This window comes from Amborella trichopoda, chromosome 11 (genome assembly GCF_054954075.1).
Source record: "Amborella trichopoda isolate Santa Cruz 75 chromosome 11, AtrichopodaSantaCruz75HAP2 v2.0, whole genome shotgun sequence".
Lineage (NCBI taxonomy): Eukaryota > Viridiplantae > Streptophyta > Magnoliopsida > Amborellales > Amborellaceae > Amborella > Amborella trichopoda.
Genome location: NC_142346.1, coordinates 17,578,062 through 17,600,619, shown reverse-complemented (window position 1 = coordinate 17,600,619; position 22,558 = coordinate 17,578,062). Strand labels below are relative to the sequence as shown.

The window sequence follows — 22,558 nt, the reverse complement described above, 5'->3', positions numbered from 1 at the left end:
GTGGTTATGGGATTCAAAATTGATACATATGGCGTCCCCCTTACCCATATGCGACAAGGCGTTTCCAATCTTTTTTATATATATATGAAAATTGATTTTCTAAATTACTAGTTATAATGAATAATATAAACTACTAACTCCCTACTGTCAAATCTTCATTGCATGATTCAAAATTTATTTCACTATTTTTATTTTAATCTTTTTTTTGTAAATCAGATTAAGATAAAATTTTGAGTATTTATACCTAACACAATTGCACACCACATAAAAATGTAAAACAATTACTTTCAATAATTTGAAATGACCAAATTACCCCTATCATTTTAAAAGTATTTCGATCATTTTATATTTTAAAAAATATTTTTTATATTTTTTATTGTGCTTTATTTTTTAATATACATCCAAAATTTCATTACAATCTGATTTTTAAAAAAATTAAAATTAAAATTTAGATAGTAATATGAATTTTGAACGACCCAATAAAGATAGACAACTGTGAACTATATACCAATATATTTAAGTATATATATACTACTAACTCCCAACCGTCAAATCTTCATTGAGAGGTTTAAAATTCATATTACCATCTTACTTTTAATCTTTTTTTTAGAAATCAAATCGTAATGAACTTTTGGACGTGTATACTCAAAAAATAGAATGCGCAATAAAAAATATAACACAAATATTTTTTAAAATATAAAATAACCAAAATACCCGTGAAAAATAACAAGGTAATTTGATCACTTTCAATAATTGAAAATAATTGTTCTATATTTTCATATGGTGTGCAATAGTGTTAAGTATATACACCCAAAATTTCATCTTAATCTGAATTTTGAACCACTCGATGAAGATATGAAGGCTGAGAGCTAGTAGCTTAAGAAATCTTTTTCTATATAAATAATATGAATTTCAAGTATTGAAGATAGTACAGCTTCTAATGTATTTTGTGGAGCCATCAATTTTCAATATTATCAAGTGTTTATAAATTTGCTCAATCTACACTATTTTTTAAGCTTTACATAAATAAATTTTCAAACCATCACAAAAATTTCCAGCACTGAAATAACATCTTTCGATACTATTTAAAGGTGTGCTTTACTTTGATTGTTTAGAGCCTCAGCCTTAAACAAACCCCACCCATTTTTTAATAATCCCAAGACGCATATCAGCATAAAATCAACAGAATTGGGGTTCTACGCAATATAGTCGATGTCTTAGTAAAATCCCCCAAAGGGAACATGTAAGAGGGCGAGAAGAAATTAAGCAACTTTCAAATACCTTTTTTAGTGGTTGCATTCCACGAAGAAAACATCAAGAACATGTTTTTCTAAATCTCAGATAAGCATGTCTTATCTTCCGCATGTCAATGCAACAAGAACCATTGGATGTGTCCTAGTTACATGTTGAGACAGAGAGTTAGGTATGATAATTTACAACTACAAGAGTCTAAATTTTGAATCAAAACAAGACTTTGAGAAAGTCATTGAAACTTAAAAAGTTATAAAATCAAGAAATTACTCAAATAAAAGCTCACGTTTAAGCAGGAAAAAAAGAAAAGGGAAAAGAAAACATCAAGTTTTTGAACCAAATCCCCTAGGGCCAGGTCTCACTGAAGCTGAATCGGCAAATTGTCTCCTTGTTTCTGATTTGTTCCTTCTCCTTCGTGCAGTGCCAGGAGGCACCTAACCAATTTAATAAGTAATAAAATAAAAGAATTATAAGTTCATCAAACCAACATTTGACAATAAGAACAGCAAGCATCTTTACATTCATATTGTACTCTATTTGTACTATGGAAATCAAGCATATTTGCACATGGGTGTATACATGAATGCATGAATGTGTTATCATGTATTACATGCATGTGCGTGCTTCAAGGCGCACATATGACATATCTGTGTAGGCACATTTCCTAATATTCACGAATTTATGTGCATGTTCCTATGCATTTGTGTGATTTACAGACATGCATACACACCTACAAACGTGTATGTACACATACATGTATGTATGTATTATTGCAAGCTTGTGCATGCATATACCACGTGCATGAAATTGTCGGATGTATGTTTTTTTTGTCTATATGCATACACAAACATGTACACATGTGGCCATGATTACATGCATGTACATATGTATGCATACAGCTGTTACTAGGGAGAGAGAGAGAGGAACCTTTCGTTCTGCTTTGAGTGATTCCTCAAGATTGCTTAGTGCAGGAATAGACCCCCCCTCCACGGCTCCAAGCAAGTTTTTCATGCGTACACGCATTTGGAAGAGTTGAGCAACAAGTTGGCTTACCTGTTACCATCACACAAATCAAACATTTAATTACCTTGTCTTGGTTAAACCTCAAGCTTAGCTCTTTCTCACTTCGCTTGTAGAAACAAAAAATAAAAAAACAGAAGCAATTGACAGGGCACATGCCTGCTGTTCAGTCTTCCCAGAATCCATCGCAACTCTCTTTCTCCTAGCAGGGGATTCTGCCAGCAATTCAGGTTTCTCTCTTTCCTCTGCAAGTTTGGTATGAAAAGGAAACAATTAAATGGTCAAATGGAACAAATGCAATCACATGCACAAAAAACAGATCAAATTGAATGCCCTGAAGTTTAACAATTGAAAAAATTGACAAACTGACTTGCAGGGCAGGGGAGGGGTGCGGGGGGGGGGGGGGGGGGGGCGGGGGGGCATCGTGGGCCAATTCACTAAGATCCCAAACTGGCAATGGCTACCATACTCAAAAAAAAGAAACCTTGAAACCTTGCATTTGGTTGGAAACTTCAACAGGTAACGCCTAAATGGCAGCACGCATGCATTATATTGCATTTTTACGAATGATTGGACTGGCATGTTTACGAATGATTGGACAGTATGAGTGTCATGCAATGCAATGCAATCTTACAAAGTCTTTTAGAAAATTAGTCTTCTAGAAAATTATGTCAAAACCAGAGCAGGCATTGAGCAATACTAAGTAAACACAAGATACTGTAGTATGATACTGATGTGAAACAAACCAGGTGTCATGGCATTAATCATGGCCTCCATTATTTTTAAGCTTTTCTCTGCCTCACGAATTTGTGCAGGGGTTACCTGTTCCCATTACAAGAATGTCAAGAATTACTTATCTAACAGAAGATATGAGAGAGAAAGAGAGAGCTAATATCTTGGTCAAGAAAGGGACATACTAAACAATTCAATAGAACAAATAATCTCACATTAGGTATTAAATTGAACCTCAAAATCTTCATATTATGATACCTTTGCCATGCCTGGAATCATTCCAATGACACGGGTCATCGAACCCATTTGGGCAACAGCACGAGTTTGCTTTAAGAAGTCATTAAAATCAAATTTTGCACTCATTATCTTCTTCTGCAATTCCTCAGCATCTTCTTGTCTCATCTACAAACATAATTCAAAATCATTACTCCTTTTGAAAAGACAAAAATTTAAAATAAGGATTTAGTTTTGGCTTATAAGTTAAGAGATTGGTGATTGCAACACTGATCCCAAGTTCAAATGCTACTGCTAACTACCCAAAAAGACAAGGAAAAAAAAACGAAAATGAAAGAGTAACTGACAACTTCTTGTGCTTTTTCTACGAATGACAGAACATCTCCCATTCCTAATATACGCCCAGCCATCCGATCAGGGTAGAAAGGCTCGAGGTCTTCCATACGCTCACCACGCCCTACAAGCTTTATTGGCTTTCCTGAAACCTACAAGCGATAATCACCGCATAAGAAGATCAAAGAATTTTCATGATTCCCTTGATCGATCAAAGAAAACTTCTGAACGATGATTACCAAAAGAGAAGTTGCACATTTTCTTCATAAGAAACCCATGGAGCATGGTTAGTGGCATCCAAAATTGATGAACAGTGAATAATAAATGTAAATTGATGAGGCATTTGAAAGTAGTTGCTATGTAGGATTTCCGGGGTGCAATTTTGTTTTAGGGTAATCCAGGGTGTAAATTCAAAATTATTCTTTTTCTTTTATTAACATTAGGGTAATTCTACTTACAATGCCAAAATATACAGCGGAAGCTGAAAATAAAATCTAAATATGGATCTTGACTCTTACTGCCTTAACAAAGAAAAACAAAATACTCAAATTAAATTTAATTACAAGTACAAGTCTAATTCAAATAGAAATCTGAATACCAATAGATATCAAGAACAATAAAGTGAGAATTAAATGAAAATGAATAAGAAAAAGCTGGGAAGACTTATCTAAACTTTCCCTAGTCACCCCGCAGAATGTAGCACAACTCACACCCGAATACCAGACTGATGGTGCAATCCTTGGCCTTGCTTGAAGTCCTCCATATCTGAGCACCTATGTCAATACACTCTCACAACAACGTAGCTGAGCGCATGAACAAACTAGGGTTTCTTTTCAACCCTTAGAACTGAACCACCACAAAAAACTGGGCTGGGCATGCCTCCTCTCAGGCTAGCCAGGGAGGCATGCCACCCTCTTGTGGCCCTGCCTTACTAGGTGGGGTGTCACCTATCCTAAGATAGAAGTGGCTAGAGTAAGAGAGAGAGACAGAGACAGTATGGCGTGGAGAAGAGAAAGAGGAGAGAGAGAGAGAGAGAGAGAGAGAGAGAGAGAGAGAGAGAGGTCTCTGCAAGAATAAATGATGAGAACAGAGGGGGGTCCCTCCTTTATAATAGGCCTTATGGCCTAGGGTATGCCAACTTCTAATGGGACTCAAATTTGACTGAGGAGTTCTAGGATGAAAGAATTAAATCTGAACCATCCATTCCTTAAAACGCTCATCATGGTCAAAGAGGAATCCTAGAACCATTGTCCCTCAGATCCTTGACCCATATCTACTTCTTCTTAGACTAGAATTAGGTCTTCAATAGTCCCACATAATTAGAACTGTTTCTATCATAAACTAATTTCATTACAAATTCAAAGTCAAAGTAAAAGGTAAAATTCCAACTAATTTTCAAAATCAAATATTCTCATAACTATAAATCTCATATTAAGATTTTCTTTAAGTTTATAGTCCTTAACAAAGACATAATACCATGGGGCATCTCTACACTAAGGTTGGACATGTGGACCAAGTGAGGCCCACATCCTCCCCATGTGAGGCCCCAAAGTGTGGGGTTGGGCCCTTGGCCCCCACGTGGGTCCCAAAACGGCCCACACAATTTTATAATCTTAGAATGACCCTTTTAGGGGTTTTGTGCATAAAATAAATTTCTTAAAATTCTGAAAATTCTTAAAAATCACAGATTCATAAATAAGGTTACAAATTTATATTTTTGACATTTCAAAAATTTGAAATACAATTAATACAAAACTAGAAGTGGATTGGTACCATTGGGTCAAGAATAAGTGACATTTCAGAGGCACTCCACCTATGCTAGAATTCATGATCCACAACAACCTTCTCAAACCAAGCAACAGAACCCATGACCCACAGTCAATCGCAGGGGCTCATGCTAGACAATAAATAGCAACACCAACAACCTAGTGCCTGGATTACAGGTTCCCCCACCAAGAGTAAGTCATATCAATAAGAATGCAAATGGACACATATTACTAAAGTGCAAGGGGTACACTCTCTTATCAACATGTACCACAATCCCCTCTCTATAGGACTACTTCTCAGAATGTGGTTATCATGCATACATGTCCTGCGGTGGTTGTTGAGGATTTGGCCCTTTGCCTCATATGCCCACAACCACACAAAAATCCCTTTCCAGCTCTCTTTATCATCCTTGGGCATCTCTCCTACCTCAACAAGAGATGACCTACTAAAACCCTCAACAGTAGTGCCTATGCCCATGGTTGAGGGTTTTGGAATGGCCTTGGCCCATAGACTGCCCAACATCAAGGTCAATCAACCAACAATCCCAATAGAAAGTGAATATCCATAGTAGAATATTTATTCACACGATCTCAAGGCATTTAAAGGCCAAAATTTCCAACAATATTCATATTTATAGTGGATGCCCTTTGAGATGCCACGGTTAATTTATATTCTACATATCACATACTGGTTTCCAATTTCCAGTGTTTGCATGTTACTCCAAAAATCCAGCCATGCCTTGTTAAAATAATTATTAAAAAAGACAATTCAACCAATTAGATTCTCTCATAATATTGGAAATTTGTTCCCACCACCTTCCTTTCTTTTTATGGTACTTTCTTCTTCTTGTGGTAAGTAATCAAGACAGTTCTCCTTTTCAAGATTTTCATTTGGTGGAAAAGTCTGGCTCAATTTACCCAATTGCAATTTTAATTTCATGGTCATATAAGAAAAGGGCAGCGACCTAAGAATAACAAATCAATTATAACTAAGATATACTTTCTTCGCTGCTTATTGAGATGCACATGGGATTCAAATGGCGTGAAAAATTAATCCAGTGGCTTTAGAGCTATACCTATAGTTGGGCAGAGGATCTTCACTCTATACCTATAGTGCTGCCATTTTTTCTTTCTCTAAAGGACAAGTGCTACTAAATAACTAATTCTCTCTTCTTTTTTGTCCCATTTTTTTTTTTTTTTTTTTTCAGGTTTGGCAATATATACTAGCACTGAGCTATTCTTCTCAGCCCTTGTTTTAAGGCTTTGAATGCCTTACGCAATGGAAAAGGTAACACAAAAAAAAAAGCAACAACAACAGTGGATTTTTATGGAAGCTGTAATATTCACAAAAGTAAACTTATAATAATGAGAATCCAAACCTCTTTGACACTCAAAGCTGCTCCACCTCGAGAGTCTCCATCCAGTTTTGTTAGAATGGTCCCGGTAATTCCAATTTCAATGTTGAATGTTGTGACTAATGCTACACAAGCAAAAGAAAAAAATCTCAAATACAAATGTGATCTGCAAATTTGTATAACATGACATAAAAATAATATTTCCATTGCTCTGATCCACCATCTAAAGCTTGTAAACATCAGAGTGCATAGAGATGGAAGTCAAGTTTGCTACATAATCAATGAAATCAAACAAAAATGGTGACTTCTACCGTTTGCATAAAGGTAAGTTGTGCAGAGCACTATGGAATTTCTCAATTTATCTTCACTTACCATTTCATAAAAGGTTGGGATTATGATATCTCATGCTGACCCAACTTTAAGGAGTTAAGAACTTTCCATTGTGTTGGATTGAAGTCCTTGATTAGCAACTTTTCCTGGGTTGAAGTTCCTTTAGAGAGACGCTTTGATGCCGAACCCAGCCAGGGCGTATCCCTGTCTGGGACTCCCTCCGCTGTACCACAATTATTCCCATCTCATCCACTCCAAAGCCCCTCCCCTTTCTCTCCCCATTAACCACAGGCAAGTCTCCATCCCTCCCCCTCCTACCTTGCTGCCCTCTCAACCTGTTACTATCCCCTCTCTACCTACCTCTGATTCCATTAGATGCTCCCCTATCCCCCCCAATCCTACCCTGGCTGTTCTACCACCCCCAACCTCCTCCGCATCAGTGGACCACACATCTCAGCTCAAACCCAGTCCCCACAATCTTGCATGACAGGGAGATTCACCCCCCCCCCCCCCCCCCCCCTTTACAAAGATGACTTCAGAAGTATAGAAAGGTGGACACATAAACTCTGGGATGAGCCTAACCTTGGCTTCCACCTTCTCTCGAGCGGCGATCTTCTATTCTTCTTCCCTTCCAAAGCTAGCTCAGACAGAGCCCCACAATGGAAAAACCCCTCTTTAAAAGGAGCTTCTCTTTTGCTCTCCCGGTAGACCACTAAGCATGGAGCTACTCGTCCCCAAAGGATGTGGCTTCGGGTCGCTCACATCCCTTTGCAAGGCTGGCATCAATCGACTTGATTATTGGTGACATTTGTGGGAACTTCATTTTTATCCAGCGGAAATCCCTAGAATTCTTGCCCCTAAGATCCATCCAGATCCTCATCGATACTGTGGACCTCAACTTTATTCCCTCTTTCCTCTGGCTCGTTATTGAAGGCCCCTTCTTTCGCATCACCCTAACCTAGTAACCAGCCTCACCATCTGCAATTTGCAATTTCCAGGACCACCATCGTGGGCCACACAAGAGCCGCAAACCTGACCATAGTAAGTTGGCTGATCCAGAGGGGTGGACTACTGTACCCCGAAGGCGAAGGAAAAGAGCCCATCGCAACCCTGGAAGGTATGTGGAAGCCTTGGTTAACACGCCTTCTCTGCCTCCCGCCCACCATGCTCTGCTTCTGGCCTGCTCAGTCGTCCCTTCCTCGAGCCCCTCCATCCACATGTCACCAGCCTCTCCCCTCGTTCTGGTGGGCCAATAAAAGTCACCCTCTCAAGTGCCCCCTTCACAACCCTGGCCTTAGCCTACTGTCACCCTCTCCCATTCGTCCCTCCCCATCATCTCATCATCCTACAATGCACCGGTCTCCTCCCACCCTGCCAATCCTAGTCTCTCCACGTGCCCATCAACTCTAATCTCGATCGTCCATCCTGAACCCCATCGCTCCTTGTGCCACCGCCCCCTTCTCTCTCTCCTCCCCTATCCTTCCCCTCTCTTCCTCCAAGTGTAACACTCCCAGCCAAAGACTTCGCTCCTCCCTCCAACATACATTCTCACCTACTCCCTCTCCTTCCCCTCAGTTTCCACTTCCACCCCCCTTTCTTGCCTCCCCCATCCACCCACGACTCGAACAGCAAGCAGATTGCCTCGGCCTCACCCCGCTCCACACACCCCCCCCCTCCCTCGTCCCCTGCGTCCGCTATCACACCTTTGGAAGTCGCTTCCCTTCAATCGTTGCTCACCCTTGTGCCTCTTGTGGCAGTGGCCTTACGGCTTGACAAATCTCCTCTATACGTCGAGGCTCCCCAGGTTACCCCAACGTTGCTTGACAACCAGCCAAAGGAGATACCCCCTCCTCTAGAGCTTTCATCTACCCTTCCACCTCTCATTGATCTCAAGGTCCTCAACTCTTCCTCCCCCCCCTTGCCCTCCATTATCCTCCATTCCCCCTTCCATTTCCATCTCCACCCCTAAACATGGAGTCCCCCCCACCCCCCCTTCTACTCCCTAGCCCCCCACCATTGAGACCAGTGCTTACCCAAACCCCCCTCTCTACCACAGACTTCTTTTATGACGCACCTCTCCTTTTCTCACCGTTTTCCTGGCTCCATCTCCTCCAGTGGCCTCCCCCCCCCCCCCCCCCCCCCCCCCCCCTCCCTTCACCTAGTTTATCCCTCTATCCCCTTTAGAGCCCCTCAGCCCTCCATAGTAGGCTTTACTATCCATTTCAGCCTCACCCTACCCCCACAGCTATGAGTATGCCCTCTTTAAACCCTTTGCTATGCACCCCTCTTTCAGTCCCACCCCAGTCCCCCTCTTCCACCACCAACAGCCCTCCCCTCGCCCACTCCTCAACCCACTCTCCAAACCTTGGGGCTTTCCTCCCCCCAAGATGAACCCCGTGCCACAGTCAGTGCACCCTAATCCTCACGCCCCAGCCCCTCTACAGACAGTTATACATCTCAGACGTCTCCCACTTCTGTGGGATCTAGTTTCGTCGAGGCACTGGATAATGCCCAAGAGGATTTCAATTAAGTTATGAAAATTATGAGACTTCGCTACAGTGGCCCCAAGGACTCGAAGATTTGATATTCCCAGAGGTCGACCGTCAACCCAAGATTTCTTCTAAAGGAAAAAGAGAGCTAGTAAACCTGGCATTTAGATTAACTATGGCTATGCTACAGACCTAGATTAGGGGACATCCTCAGTCAACCCGACAATCCTCCAGACATGCCCCCCCCTCCCCCCCCCCCCCCGCGGGCATCCATCATGAAGATTTTGACATGGAAACATTAGAGGTTTGGGCGAACTGTAGAAAATGCAGAAACATCCTCAATTTCCTTACACTCCCCTGCCATCCTGGCTCTAATAGAAACTAAACGCCCCGCCCCATCCCTCCCTCTTGTTCACCAAATCTGGGGTCAAGACCTTGTCAATGGGTGTCATTGAATGACTAAGGGGCCTCTGGGGGTATCTGGGTTATTTGGGACAACCCTCCACAATATCACTTCTTCAACCATATATGCCTTCGCGGTCTCCATCTCCCTTGTGAGATTGGTCGATGCCTTCAATTGGAAATTTACAGTTGTATGTGGTACCAATGCTTCCTCTCTCAGACCCAGTTTCAAGGAGAAATTGAATAGGGAGGCTCGGGCCTCCCCCCACTGTTGGTGCATTAGCGGGGATTTGAACATCACCCGATGGTCATTCAAGTGGAACTCCAATTCCTCCATCTCCCAATTGATGACGGACTTTTCTGATCTCATGTTGCGGATAGAATTATTCGACCTCCCACTTCAAGGGGCCTCTTTTACTTGGTCGGACCATTCTGCCAACCCCACTTTCTCTAAGTTGGATAGGTACCTCATTTCCTTGGACTGGGATGCTGCCTTCCCAACAACCCATTCACTCGCCCTCCCCAAACCCATATCCAACCACTGCCCAATCCTCTTGGACACCTCCCCTTCCCCTCGCACCTCCAAGCCTTTCAAGTGTGAGTTGGTTTGGTTAGAGGAACATAATCTTCCCAACCTCATTCACTTCTGGTGGACCTCTTTCTCAAACCAAATCCAAGGAAGATACCGCCTCCAAAGAGATCTTCAACGACTCAAGGGATCCCTTAAAGCCTGGAGTGCTCAGCTTTCAGCAATTTTCATACCCAAAAAAAATCCCTCCTCCACGATATTCACCAATGGGATTCCACTGAGGAGTATCACCTGCTCTCAGCTAATGAGAGAGAATGACTCGATCTCAAGCAAAGTTAGAGTTCTAACACTTACTTATGAACGAGGAAATATATTGGTCACAGCATTCCAAAGCTAAATGGCTCAAACACGGTGATCTCAACACCGCCTTTCTCCCCATAATAGCCAACTGCAGGAGGAGGGACAACACAATCACCCATATTAAAGGTGGGGAAGTAGTGCTCGACCAAGTACCTGAGGTTGAGAATGTCATTGACTACTTCCATAACCTTTTGAGGTTTCTAGGGGGCCCGAGACCCACCATGGAAGACCTGACCTTTCAAACCATGCCCCCCTACTTGGTGGCCTGGCTAGAACGCAACTTCGAGGAGGCCGAGACCCTCAAGGTCATCTCCGGCCTTGGCCAAGATAGAGCCCTGAAACCTGACGAAATCCTAATAGTCATATTTAAAACCTTTTGGGACTCTTTTAGGGGGTATTTCCTCGCCTTCTTCCAAGAATTCTATGCCAGAGGGATTATCCATCGAGCAATGAATTCCAGTTTCAACGCTCCAATCCCTAAGGTCGAAGGGGCAGAAGAACTCAAAGACTTCAGGCCGATTAGTCTCACCAACAGCTCATGCAAAATACTCTCTAAAGTTCTCGCTTCAATGCTGCGAGAGGTTCTAGACTAGGTGATCTCTCCCACCCATGGAGCTTTCGTTAAAGATAGACAAATCATCAATGGGGCCTTCATAGCTCATAAGGCCATCCATTCTAGGTATCTCGCCAAATACCCTGGACTGATCATCAAGTTCGACTGGGAGAAAGCCTACAACCACATAGACTGGTCCATCCTAGACGAAACTTTTCTTTGTATGGGCTTTGGGGCCCTATGGAGGACCTGTATTAGAGGCTATGTTTCAGGCCCTTTCTTTTCCATTCTAATCAACGGTTCTCCCGAAGGCTTCTTCCCCTCCTCTAGGGGTTTCTGCCAAGGAGACCCCCTCTCCCCATTCTTGTTCACAATTGTCGCTGAAATCTTCAGCAGATTGATCTCGAGAATGTACTAAGCTGGCTTGCTCAAATGTTTCAAAATTAGCCCTTCGAGTCCACAGATTTCCCACCTCCAATATTCTAATGACACCTTGTTGTTTTGTGAGGCCTCCTCCGAACAGCTGGAGTCCCTCCACCTCTTCCTCAAACTGTTCGAGGTGGCCACGGGCCTTGGGGTGAATATGGCCAAATCAAAGATGCTCGGTGTGGCAGTGGACCCTCCTCTAGTTACAACTCTAGCCTCTCGATGGGGCTGCTCTTCCCATGGGTTGCCCTCCTTTTACTTGGGCCTACCATTATGCCTAGGCAAACCTAGACTCAAACCTTTGGAGCCACATTATAGATAAATTCGACAAAGGTGGCGGGTTGGAAAGGTAGATTCCTATCATCGACGGGTCATCTTATCCTCATCAAAGCCACCCTCTCTAGCATCCCAAGTTTTCAGATGTCCCTATTCCATATGCCGTCCTCGGTGGCCCTCCGCCTTGAGCAAGTCATGAGGAACTTCCCGTGGTCGAGCGATGGGGCAAGAAAATCTATCTTATTTCATGGCCAAAAGTCTACAAACCAAGTCTCTAGGGGACCTGGGCATTCGCAAACTCAAAGACAACAACCAGGCTCTTCTTGGAAAATGGTGATGGCGCCTTGCCACCCAAAGTAACCACCTCTGACAGGAAATGATCTATTCTAAATATGGTAATTCAGACATTTCTTGGGTGCCCTACCAAAGAGGCCATAGTAACTCCCCTGGAATATGGAAATCCCTATTGCGCTCCTACAACCACTTTCGGTCCGAGATTAGATACAGGCCTCGGCATGGTGATAAAACTCTGTTTTGGCTCGACCCTTGGTTGGACCATATTCCTCTGAAGGAACAACAGCACAACCTTTTCCTGCTGGCCTGAGAACCCAATGCTACGATGGAATCTCAGTTTGAGACTATGGGCAACAGGAGGGTGTGGAGCCCCAACGTTAAAAGGCCATCAACTGATTCTGAAGTGCAGCTCTTCTTAAGCCTCTTTGCCACCCTAAACTCAACCTTCCTCCCTTTTCAAGGCTGAGATAATCTCATTTGGACCCCCAACCACTCTTAGAGCTTCTCGGTGGCTTCCTTCTACTCAGCATTAGCCCACCCCCAAACCCTTGGCCATTCCCATTGTGACCAAAGCCTGGGCTCCCCTGGTTCAACCCAAAAACCAGTTTTCCAGCTGGATTGTTGCTTCTGAGAGAGCCCTCACAGTGGATCTACTGCAAAGGAGGGGACTCCAAATCTCCGACAGTGCATCATGTGTCTCGAAGAAGAGGAAAGCAACGCCTACCATTTTATCCATTGCAAGTTGACCTCTTCCCTTTGGGCCGACCTCCAACTCTTCCATTGGCAGTGGGTAACTCCACCTAACCTTCCCCAACTCTCTCGCATAGCCTTATTCCCCCCTTTGGTCGAAGGCTAGTAGACTGTTGTGGAGGGCCTCAGTGGCTGCCAACTTTTGGGTCATTTGGAATGAAAGAAACACCAGAATTTTATGCAACGGCATTCTACCATAGAAGTTTTGACAGACAGGATTATATCCTCAAACATCTTCTGCACCACCCACAACAACCTTTTCAAAAACTTTCACACTCTGACTTTCTCCACAGCTGGCCTACCATTCTGACCTTTACACCCACAAAATACCTCGTTCATCCCTTTGGAGACCACTTAAAGAGGGCCAAATCAAATTAAATTTTGATGGATGCTCTCTCAGCAACCCTAGCTCAGTAGGTATAAGACGCTTATTTCACAACAAAGACATCACTACTCTATTCTCCTTCTCTCTCCCGATTGTGCACTCAGATTCTATCATCACGGAAACATTAGCCCTTCGGGAAGGACTAAGGAATTTTCAATCCTTCTTGGGGCCAATCCCTCATTATCGAAGGTGACTCTTTCTGTGTTATCTCCTGGGCCTCAGGCTCAGCTTCCTGGCCTTAGAGACTCAATAATATTTTTGAAGAAATTACACAGCTCAATAGGATCTCTCATATCTCTTAGAGACGTTTGAAGAGAAGCTAATGGTGAAGCCAACACCCTCGCTAATGCAGCCGCCTCACTTTCTCAAGCCAATCTGCTTATCACGCAGGGAACCGTTTGAGCACCTTTTTGAGCACGCGCTCCCTCCTTCAATATTGGTTCTTACCCTTTTTTGTTGTTAAAATGTCACTATAAAGCATTTTTTTGGCTAACTGCGAATTTTATATATGGCACCCATCTGTGGGTAGTCTATTTTTCAAGTCAGAACCCGTTTGTGGGTGGCCAGCCCCTTCCTTATGTTTATCCCTTTGTACTTATCTTTATAGTTAATAGAGTTAAGATATTCAAAAAAAAATTAAATAAGCTTTGCATAAGGAGAAAGTTCAACCACTATAGAAAGTCTTTCTTCTTTTATTCTCAATATGAATAATTGAGAACCAGATTCAGAGTTCAAACTCATGAAAGCTGAATTGCTAAAAGAAATAACAGATAAATGAAGACACATAGAAGAAGCAATTCAAACGAATAAAAGTTGAATAGTGGGCATAGAATCTGTGTAGCATCATTCTCTAAGAGTTAATAGAAAAAGGAACTGAATGAGATAAGATGGGCTAGCAGGGCTTCCCATGCTCCACAGAGGACATGGATGTTACAATGGAAATTCTTGATATCACTAGTTCCTGAGAATCTTCTTTTGTGTGTGGACTAGCTAATGAAATTGATAATAAGGAGGAATAAATCAGATTTTCAGATTAAGCTTGCATGCTTGGGTTGCCCCATCTTCAACATAGCATTATTACTGCAATGGTCCTCTTATATGATTTCTCAATTTTTAAACAAAACTAAAATCAATACAAGGCAGACCATAGTTGTTGGAGGCGGGAGCAGGATCAGTTCGGGATTCGCCGAACCACCTTATAGTGGAAGCTCCCTGGGGTTAGGATCAGCGTTCGTACAAGGAACAAGACAAGGAGCGAGATCATTAGGTTTATGGGAGCGAGATCCAATGTCAATGGGGTTCGATGTTTTGACTAGCAGGAATCTAAGCTCCACTATACACAAAAATGAGGTTGTAAGTAGCTAGTATGAGTTCCTTTGGTTAAGAAATAGAGGTTTAAGTATGTCATATAATGGGATTCATCCTGTTCTAATATCGAGATTCTTAAAGTATAGGAATCAAGGTCCTCAACTGATTGGCCCCGAGGTCCGCAATTGCCATTTATCAGGAATCCCTTATCAAGTGTCCCTGCCCTTGAAAATGGATTTATTTATGTTTGCGTGAATAACAATGGATTAATTATGTAGCTTTATAAGTCAGTCTTTCTTATGACCACTATATCTTCAGGTCATGGCACAAGTTTGGCATGCACCATTCCCTATAAGTCCCTGGCAATCCAGAATCCTACCACTCAAGAGTCATCTTCTTCGAATGTTGTCTCCTCTGCTTCCACTGTTTCTCAAAGTCTAGCTCTCCGAAAGGACAAGAGGACAAAATGAACTCTCTCTCTCTCTCTCTCTCTCTCTCTCTCTCTCTCTCTCTTTGACTGACGTAAACGAAGCTTTTTAAAGTTTGAAATGAAAGCATATATTCTCATTCACAACTATTATCAGATTTACGACTCTAAAACAATAGGACCATAAATATAAGATTTTAAATAATATATATTCTCACAACTAGGAGGGATGGCTTACACAATAGGACTTAATAAAAAAATGGGTCACTCTAGATTATGCCTATTTCAAATTAAGAATCTAAAATAATTAAACTTCGTACTATGCGAAAAAGGGACTGGATTTTAACAACATGGAACTTCTGACTCCTAAATAATGGGAACGTCGGACAATGTCAATCTCTAACTTGGTATCATCCGTTGATGAAAGTAGAATCCACAAACATGGAACCCAAGATTATGTACCAAAACCTTGGACCATGGTTGATAGGAGCGGGGACCTATTTCGAAATCGAACCGGATACCACTGATGGATGGAATGTGGTCCCCTTTTTTTGGGAGCGAGATTTCAAAATCGAAAAAATGGGGTCCCTATAAGTTCCCTTGCAGGAACCGTGGGATCGAGTTTCTGGAGCGGGATCGTCAGCATACCCACAAGGTTCCCTTAACTATGAGGCGAACAAATATTTCCCTCCAAATTGATGCTCAAGAATAATGATCATCACTAGATAGGAAAGACAGCTGACCCCAATTAATTGGCAAAAGGCTAAAATGATTATGATGATGATGATGATTAGATAGGAAATAAACTAGAATAGAAATAAATTACAAAAAATACATTTAGGTTTACAAAAAGCTATAGAATGACAAAACAATATTAGCCCTTAACCAAAAGAAAAGAAAATAAGAGACTTTGTGAATGAGAACTAAAGTATGAACAAATACATATAAAAAAGAAACATAGCATATATATGTGATGTATACATTAAAAAGTGCACATGGTCTCACAACAGAAAGTTTGTATTTCAAGCTACCTGCAGCTTCTTGACCAGTCATTGCATCTACCACAAGCAAAACTTCAGTGGGATCCAATGTCTGTTTCACCTCCTTCAACTCATCCATCATGGCCTTGTCTATCTAATCATAAATAACGGAAGTAATCAACATAGATCATCTCAAAAAATTAAAGAGAAACTAGCCATAGAACTTAAAAATAAAATAATAATAAATAAATAAAAGTATACCATAGAACGTCAAAACAAACTAGAGGTCGCTTCAAACTTCACATGGTAGGAGATAAGATAAAAGAATCATTTTTTTGTTAAGAAATCAATTTGGGGAGAGAGTGGAGCCCCAAAAAGCACTATTGAGAGGAAGATCGTTGGCCCCTCTTCATTCTCTACAGGGGTCTCTGCCCACATGGAAGCGGGGCAGAGATGGAAGAGAAGGTAGCTTGGGCAGAGATGGAAGAGAAGGTAGCTTGCTTACCAAGCTCTCGACCGGCCTACTTATATCTTAAGCTCTACTCTATTATAGTATAGCCGCCTACTTATTATCTTCTTGTTGTTTTTTTTTTTTTGAAAGTAATAAAGAAATATGCATCCGATGGCATATAAACAGATTAGTGATGTTGTGGAGGACAACATAAGTACATTTAGGACGAGGGAGGGGAGCAAGTCCCCTAATACTGGGCTAAGTTTTATGTAATATTGCAATAAACAAAATAAAGCCATTGAAATCAGTATAATCAAAATCAAAGAAAAAAAAATCTCACTTGCAGTCTTCCAGCTGTATCCACAATCACAACATCAATATTCTTCTGCTTGGCCTCCTTGAGACCTTGTCGAGCTATTTCTGATGGCTTTATTGCTGTTCCTGCTGTATAAACAGGCACATCCACCTGTCACAAGCTCATAAATGAATATGAGCTGAAAGGGATCTCCTCTTATGCCAGAATATTTCAAGCCTAGTGAATGAAGAAAAACAAAAGGACCAAACTGAAGTAGAGCTGCATGAATATTTGATGAGAAAGTATAATATAATCCAATAGAGCATGGAAAGACCATATTTCATTGAGGTCATCACCGTAGAAACAATAAACAATGATGGAGAGCGAGTTGGAATCCATTCTGGACCTGTCTTGTTTTGGTGGGCACCACTTTCAATCAAACATGGGAATTACAGTTTTTCCAATCAAACATGGGAATTACAGTGTAATCTGATTGAGAATGGAGGAAACATAGCATTTGGTCTTTACTGTCCAAATAAAGACCAAAGAAAAACTAAATGTCTCTTACGTTGCAGTTTTCTAGGATGTATGATTTGTTTGTCTTTACTAAATGGAAGAAGTGCAGAGGAACAAAAGATTTTTTAAGGAATTCAACTTTGCCTACAAAATAAATTTACTCAGTACAAGTTACAATATTGTCGTACAATTGAGTAATACCAACACCCAAGAGATCAAACAGCCTACTTCGTCTATGGTGAAGTCATTAATACAAATAGTGACCTCTATTGGCCATGAGGGCCAAGCTAGCATCATAAGAACCATGGCGTACAATGTTTATAATCAATGAAGGTATCTTCACTAAATATGGAGAAAATCAAATTAAATCAAGCATTTTCAAGTAAAACTACAGTTCTTATAAGCTGTGTGGTGTGGCATCAATTTCTAAAAGATGCGAGACATCAAGTCAGATTCAACTTGTCCAAGTGATCTCTCTCTCAAAATAAAATAAAATAAACCACCTCCACTGATAAGATGACAAATGTGAAGTCAAAGTTTTCCAAAAGATGCGAGGAATGAATCAAGTTCAACTTATCCATATGATCTCTCTCTCTCTCTCTCTCTCTCTCTCTCTCTCTCTCTCTCTCTCTCGCACACACAACAGGCCCACACCAAACTCATCATAAGGTGTCATAGTATCATACGTGATCTCGGAGTTTTCCACAAGACGTGAGGTATGCAATCAAATTCAACTTGTCCATATGACCTCTCTCTCTCTCTCTCTCTCTCTCTCTCTCTCTCTCTCTCTCTCACACACACACACACACACACACACACTCACACACAAACACACACACTCACACACACAACTCGATCTTTATTTTTTTTTATATGATAATCAGTTGAAATGTGCAAAATATTCAATGTTGTGAAATGAAACTATAACTATGGCTAAAGAGTATTGCTGAGAACTTCATCATACCTGTTCACCTAAAATAGAAAGTTGATCAATGGCTGCAGGTCTATACACATCAGCAGCAACCATCATGCAACTCCTTCCCTATACTTCAAACCACATGATTAATACCACGCTCATCTAGAGAGAACAATTGAAGAAAATCTCACCTGTTTCTTGAGATACAAGGCCAACTTAGCACAAACAGTAGTCTTCCCAACACCTTGTAAACCTGCCAACAGTATAACTGTAGGACCCGACTTTGCAAAAACGAGCTCAGATACTTCTCCACCCATTAGTTTTACTAATTCATCATGCACAATCTACAATGAAGCAACAACCAAGAAGGCACTTTTAGCCATGTGATTTTATAATATTTTAGCAAAGTATACATAAAACTAGTATATTGTATTTCCAGCAAAGATGGAAATCAACTGTGGTTCTCAGTGAAGCTCACGTGAGTTAATCTCCACTATCCATCAACAGGAATAGATGGTGGAAGGTCCCAGGGTACCATGTGCCATACACCATTTGCATAGGATATGAACAAGGAGGGTCACAATTTTATGAGAAAAATTACAATGTTACCACAATTACCTTCACTAATTGTTGATCAGGTCTCACTCCTCGAATCAAACCAACACCAACTGCCTGATCACTGACAGACTGAACAAATCTCCTCACAACTGGAAGGCTTACCTGAACCCATTATAAACGAAACGAATAGAAAAACCAAATCTTTTCGTGTAGTTATAAGTTTTTTCCTTTTTTTTTGGGGGGGGTGTGGTTTGTATAAAGTTGTGACCTTAAACAATCAAAGTAAGGCGCACCTCTATATTTTGTCTTAAGATGTAAGTTCTTCATTGGAAATTCTTAGGATGGCATGAAAATATATATTCATCTCTAACTATAAAATTTTAAATTCTAAAATTAGTTCAGATCAATTAGATTTATAAACATGCAAAAATCTTGAATATGGACGGTCCAAATAATGTGTTCCAAGATGCACTATTTTGGGACTGAAATCTTCTTCTTCTTCTTCTTTTTTTAATATCCTTACATCTCAATGTCAAGATGATCAATTATAGGGTTTTTCAACATCAAAATAGCCTTGTCCATTGGATTTTTGAGGTGCACCTTAATTCTACAGTTTAAGGTTACAACCTTATGTAAACTTTTCCTTCTTTTTTTTTTTTTGCTTTAGATATTATTAATAAAGAGAACAAAAGCTTACATCCGCCTCCAAAAGAGCTCTCCTAATCTCTCGCATAGGCTCAACAAAGTTGTCCTTGGTCAAAACATCTGGATTACAACATGAAATGTTACATATAATGAAATGTTGATCTGAATGTCAAAAAGAAAAGATGCAAAAAACCACATAATACTCTAGACATGGATATATACCAAGATATTAAAAGAAACAGAATAGCCAAATCTATCCATGAAAGTCATAAAAAATAAGTACTTTGTAACTTACAATTTCTAAAAAACAATTTCTAAAAGCTATTCCTTGAATGATACACAAATTACAAGTCCAACCATTAAAGGGAAAAAATCATGTTCAAAACGAAACCATTTTCTTGGAATTTACACGTAACCTCATGTACATAGGTAGGAAAATGTGAGGACTGAGATTAGCCATTATAAGGATCAAAACCCTACAGTTGAGCATCTAAAGTGCTCCGAGCCTTGAATGTTGGGATGGTGATTTTATTTAACTCTAACCACAAAAACTTTTTTGGTTTATCCATCTCATAATCAATCACATGAAATTTTCACTCTAGCCACCTTGGCAATCAAATGGCACAAGGCCAGTAACTTGCGGGATTGAATGTTCTTGAGGAAGTTTAGAGAAGGAAACAAAAAATTCTCTGAAAGATCAATTTAGTAATCAAAGCTGAACATCTAATTGCCATGAAACTGGCTGAATCAAAAATGCAAAAGTCTGTTTCATAGACAATTATATGAAGAAAGAAGTCCAAAATGAGATGAAATAAAACATAATTTTCTATTTCTTGTGGGTTAGAAAATAAAATTAAAAAGAAAAAAAGAAAAATGAAACTAATGAAAGGCATAAAGTGCTTTATAGTAGCAGGCTGTCCAAATGAATTTAAGATATTCATCATCATTGTACAGGCACTCGCCTTGGCAAGGGAACTTGCCCCCTGGCCGAGGCCCGTTACTTGGCTGAGGCTTGAGGACTCGGCAGAGTCCAACACAGGGCAAAAGGTCATAAAAAAATTAAGAAAATTCTGAAAAATAAAAATCATGTATTAAAAGTAAATTCAAACCTAAAACACAAAACAAGGTTAAAAAAGTAGAGAAAACATGGATTTCAAAAAATCCAATTTACGATTTGGCATAATTTTAAAAATCCAAAAAACGAAAAACATAAAAATGTGATTACGCAAAAAAACACTCACCAAATATTTGCCAAATAGATCTAAATCATGTAAGAACTCGATTTTTTACAATTTTTCCCTTTTGTTTTTGAAAAATTTTTAAAGAAAAAATATCTCTATACCCTTTATTTTTAGGTTTCATTAAACAAGAGACCCAAGGTTTTAAAAGATATCTTAAGGCATTAAGGCATAAAAGTAGTAGATTTTATTTCTTCCAACCCCCTAAGCTAATTTAAACATATTTATTTAGGTCAAACAAATTTAAAAAAACATGCCTTTTCTAAAAAGCCATTCTCCCAAATTTCTCTCTCCCACACCCCTTTTGTCTCTCCCCTCACTCTGTCTCCTCCCACTCTCTCTCTTCACGTTTTCAGAGGGAGTAAGAGATGTAGAGAGAGAAAAAAAGAAGTTTGGGGTACATAAGTGAAGAGAGAGAAAGGATTGAGTTGGATTTCATAGAGGTAAGAGGTTATCGGGAAGAGAGAGAGGTAGTTGGAGAAACACGGGAGGAGAGAGAGAGTAAGAGATACAGGTAGAGAGAGAAAAAGAGAAGTTTGTGGTATATAAGTGAAAAGAGAAAGGATTAGTTAGAAAGAGCATGTTTTTTTTGCATTTGTTTAGGCTAAAAAATAGGTTTAAAATAGGTTTAAAGTGAGAGAGATATCTTTTGAAATCTTGGGCTGATCAAGAAATAAAAAAAAGAGGATATGGAGATATTTTCCCTTTTTTAAATACCCAGAGTTGTCGCACAGGGGTTACTTGGGTGAGGCTGAGTAATTTAGCTGGGTCCGAGTGGCTTTCATCGTAAGTTATATTATGATCTCAAGGCTATATTTCTTTTCTCATAATTGTCTTGAATAACTAAATTGGAAAACAAAAACTGGAACCCATCTAAATCCTACACGTTTAAACTGATAAATAAACGAATAAATACGTTTAAATCGTGAATATCTAACCTTCCTTTCTGAGTTTTGTCCAGGCAGCTTCTAGACTGCTCGTCAACTGGCCAAACATCTCTGCTCTCACAATCAAACGCCTTTCCTTCTTAACAATTGAGATTTTGCTATAAACCCAGCCCCATATCTCTCTCTAGAAAAGACCCCGAGGAACCAAAAACGTAAATTGGAAGAAAGTAAGCATAATCATGTACAAGAAGCAATGAATCCAAAATCCTCAAATTGGGTGTCAATCAAACTGCAAAAATAAACAAATAAACCATAAATTCTGCAAAAATGAGTCTAAGAAGACTGTAACTTACTGTGAATGTGTTCCTTGATGAAGACCCAAGCGAGAGAGATGAGAGAAATGATGAGGCGATTGGTCTTTCAGGGTTTCTCGGAGAACAAAAGCTTCCATTGGGGTTTGTAGACAGAGAAAATGGGGTAAGTAGTTTTAAAGAGGAAGAAAGCGATGATGCAGAGAAATGGCAGGAACCAAGTGTAGCCATGGAAAAAGCTTCCATGGTCGCAGAGAAGAGATGCAGTGGCCAAGAGGCTTTATCCGCTCAATTTTTACTCAGGTCCCTTTGAATTAATTTGGGAAGAAAACGGCAAAAATGCCCATATTACAACGCAAAAGTTCAGAGCGCGTATAGTATGCCCCTTAGGAAGCATAATATACATCTAGTCACTCGGAAAAAACACCTTTTCCTTTTCATTGTATTTTTTTTTTTTTTTTTGGAGATTTTGGAATTCAACTAATTATTAATAGATGCAACGAAAGAAATTTTGATTTTAAGTTCTTAAATATATAAATCA

The 22,558-nt window shown here is 40.2% G+C and overlaps 1 protein-coding gene and 1 long non-coding RNA gene across 3 annotated transcripts; one reads left to right on the top strand and one right to left on the bottom strand.

Annotated features, from left to right (window-relative positions):
• Positions 1-1,262: 1,262 nt before the first annotated feature.
• On the bottom strand, positions 1,263-22,333 carry CPSRP54 (chloroplast signal recognition particle 54 kDa subunit). Of its 2 annotated transcripts, XM_006855051.4 has the most exons (15): positions 22,060-22,333; positions 21,758-21,890; positions 19,634-19,701; positions 18,997-19,098; positions 18,570-18,722; positions 18,427-18,504; positions 16,992-17,117; positions 16,252-16,354; positions 6,716-6,816; positions 3,585-3,722; positions 3,262-3,405; positions 3,018-3,093; positions 2,431-2,516; positions 2,179-2,304; positions 1,263-1,685 (listed from the first exon to the last, which is right to left on the bottom strand). In XM_006855051.4, exons 1-15 carry the CDS (start codon positions 22,261-22,263, stop codon positions 1,575-1,577), a joined length of 1,749 nt encoding a protein of 582 aa, XP_006855113.1. In that variant the 5' UTR covers positions 22,264-22,333; the 3' UTR covers positions 1,263-1,574. The 2 variants fall into 2 exon arrangements, with proteins under 2 accessions (XP_006855113.1, XP_088708246.1); XM_088852120.1 differs by lacking the exon at positions 21,758-21,890.
• LOC148779786 (uncharacterized) lies at positions 2,703-6,731 on the top strand. The gene is made up of 2 exons (XR_016044608.1): positions 2,703-2,790; positions 6,545-6,731. It is a non-coding gene; the product is annotated as an uncharacterized LOC148779786 (long non-coding RNA).
• Positions 22,334-22,558: the final 225 nt, after the last annotated feature.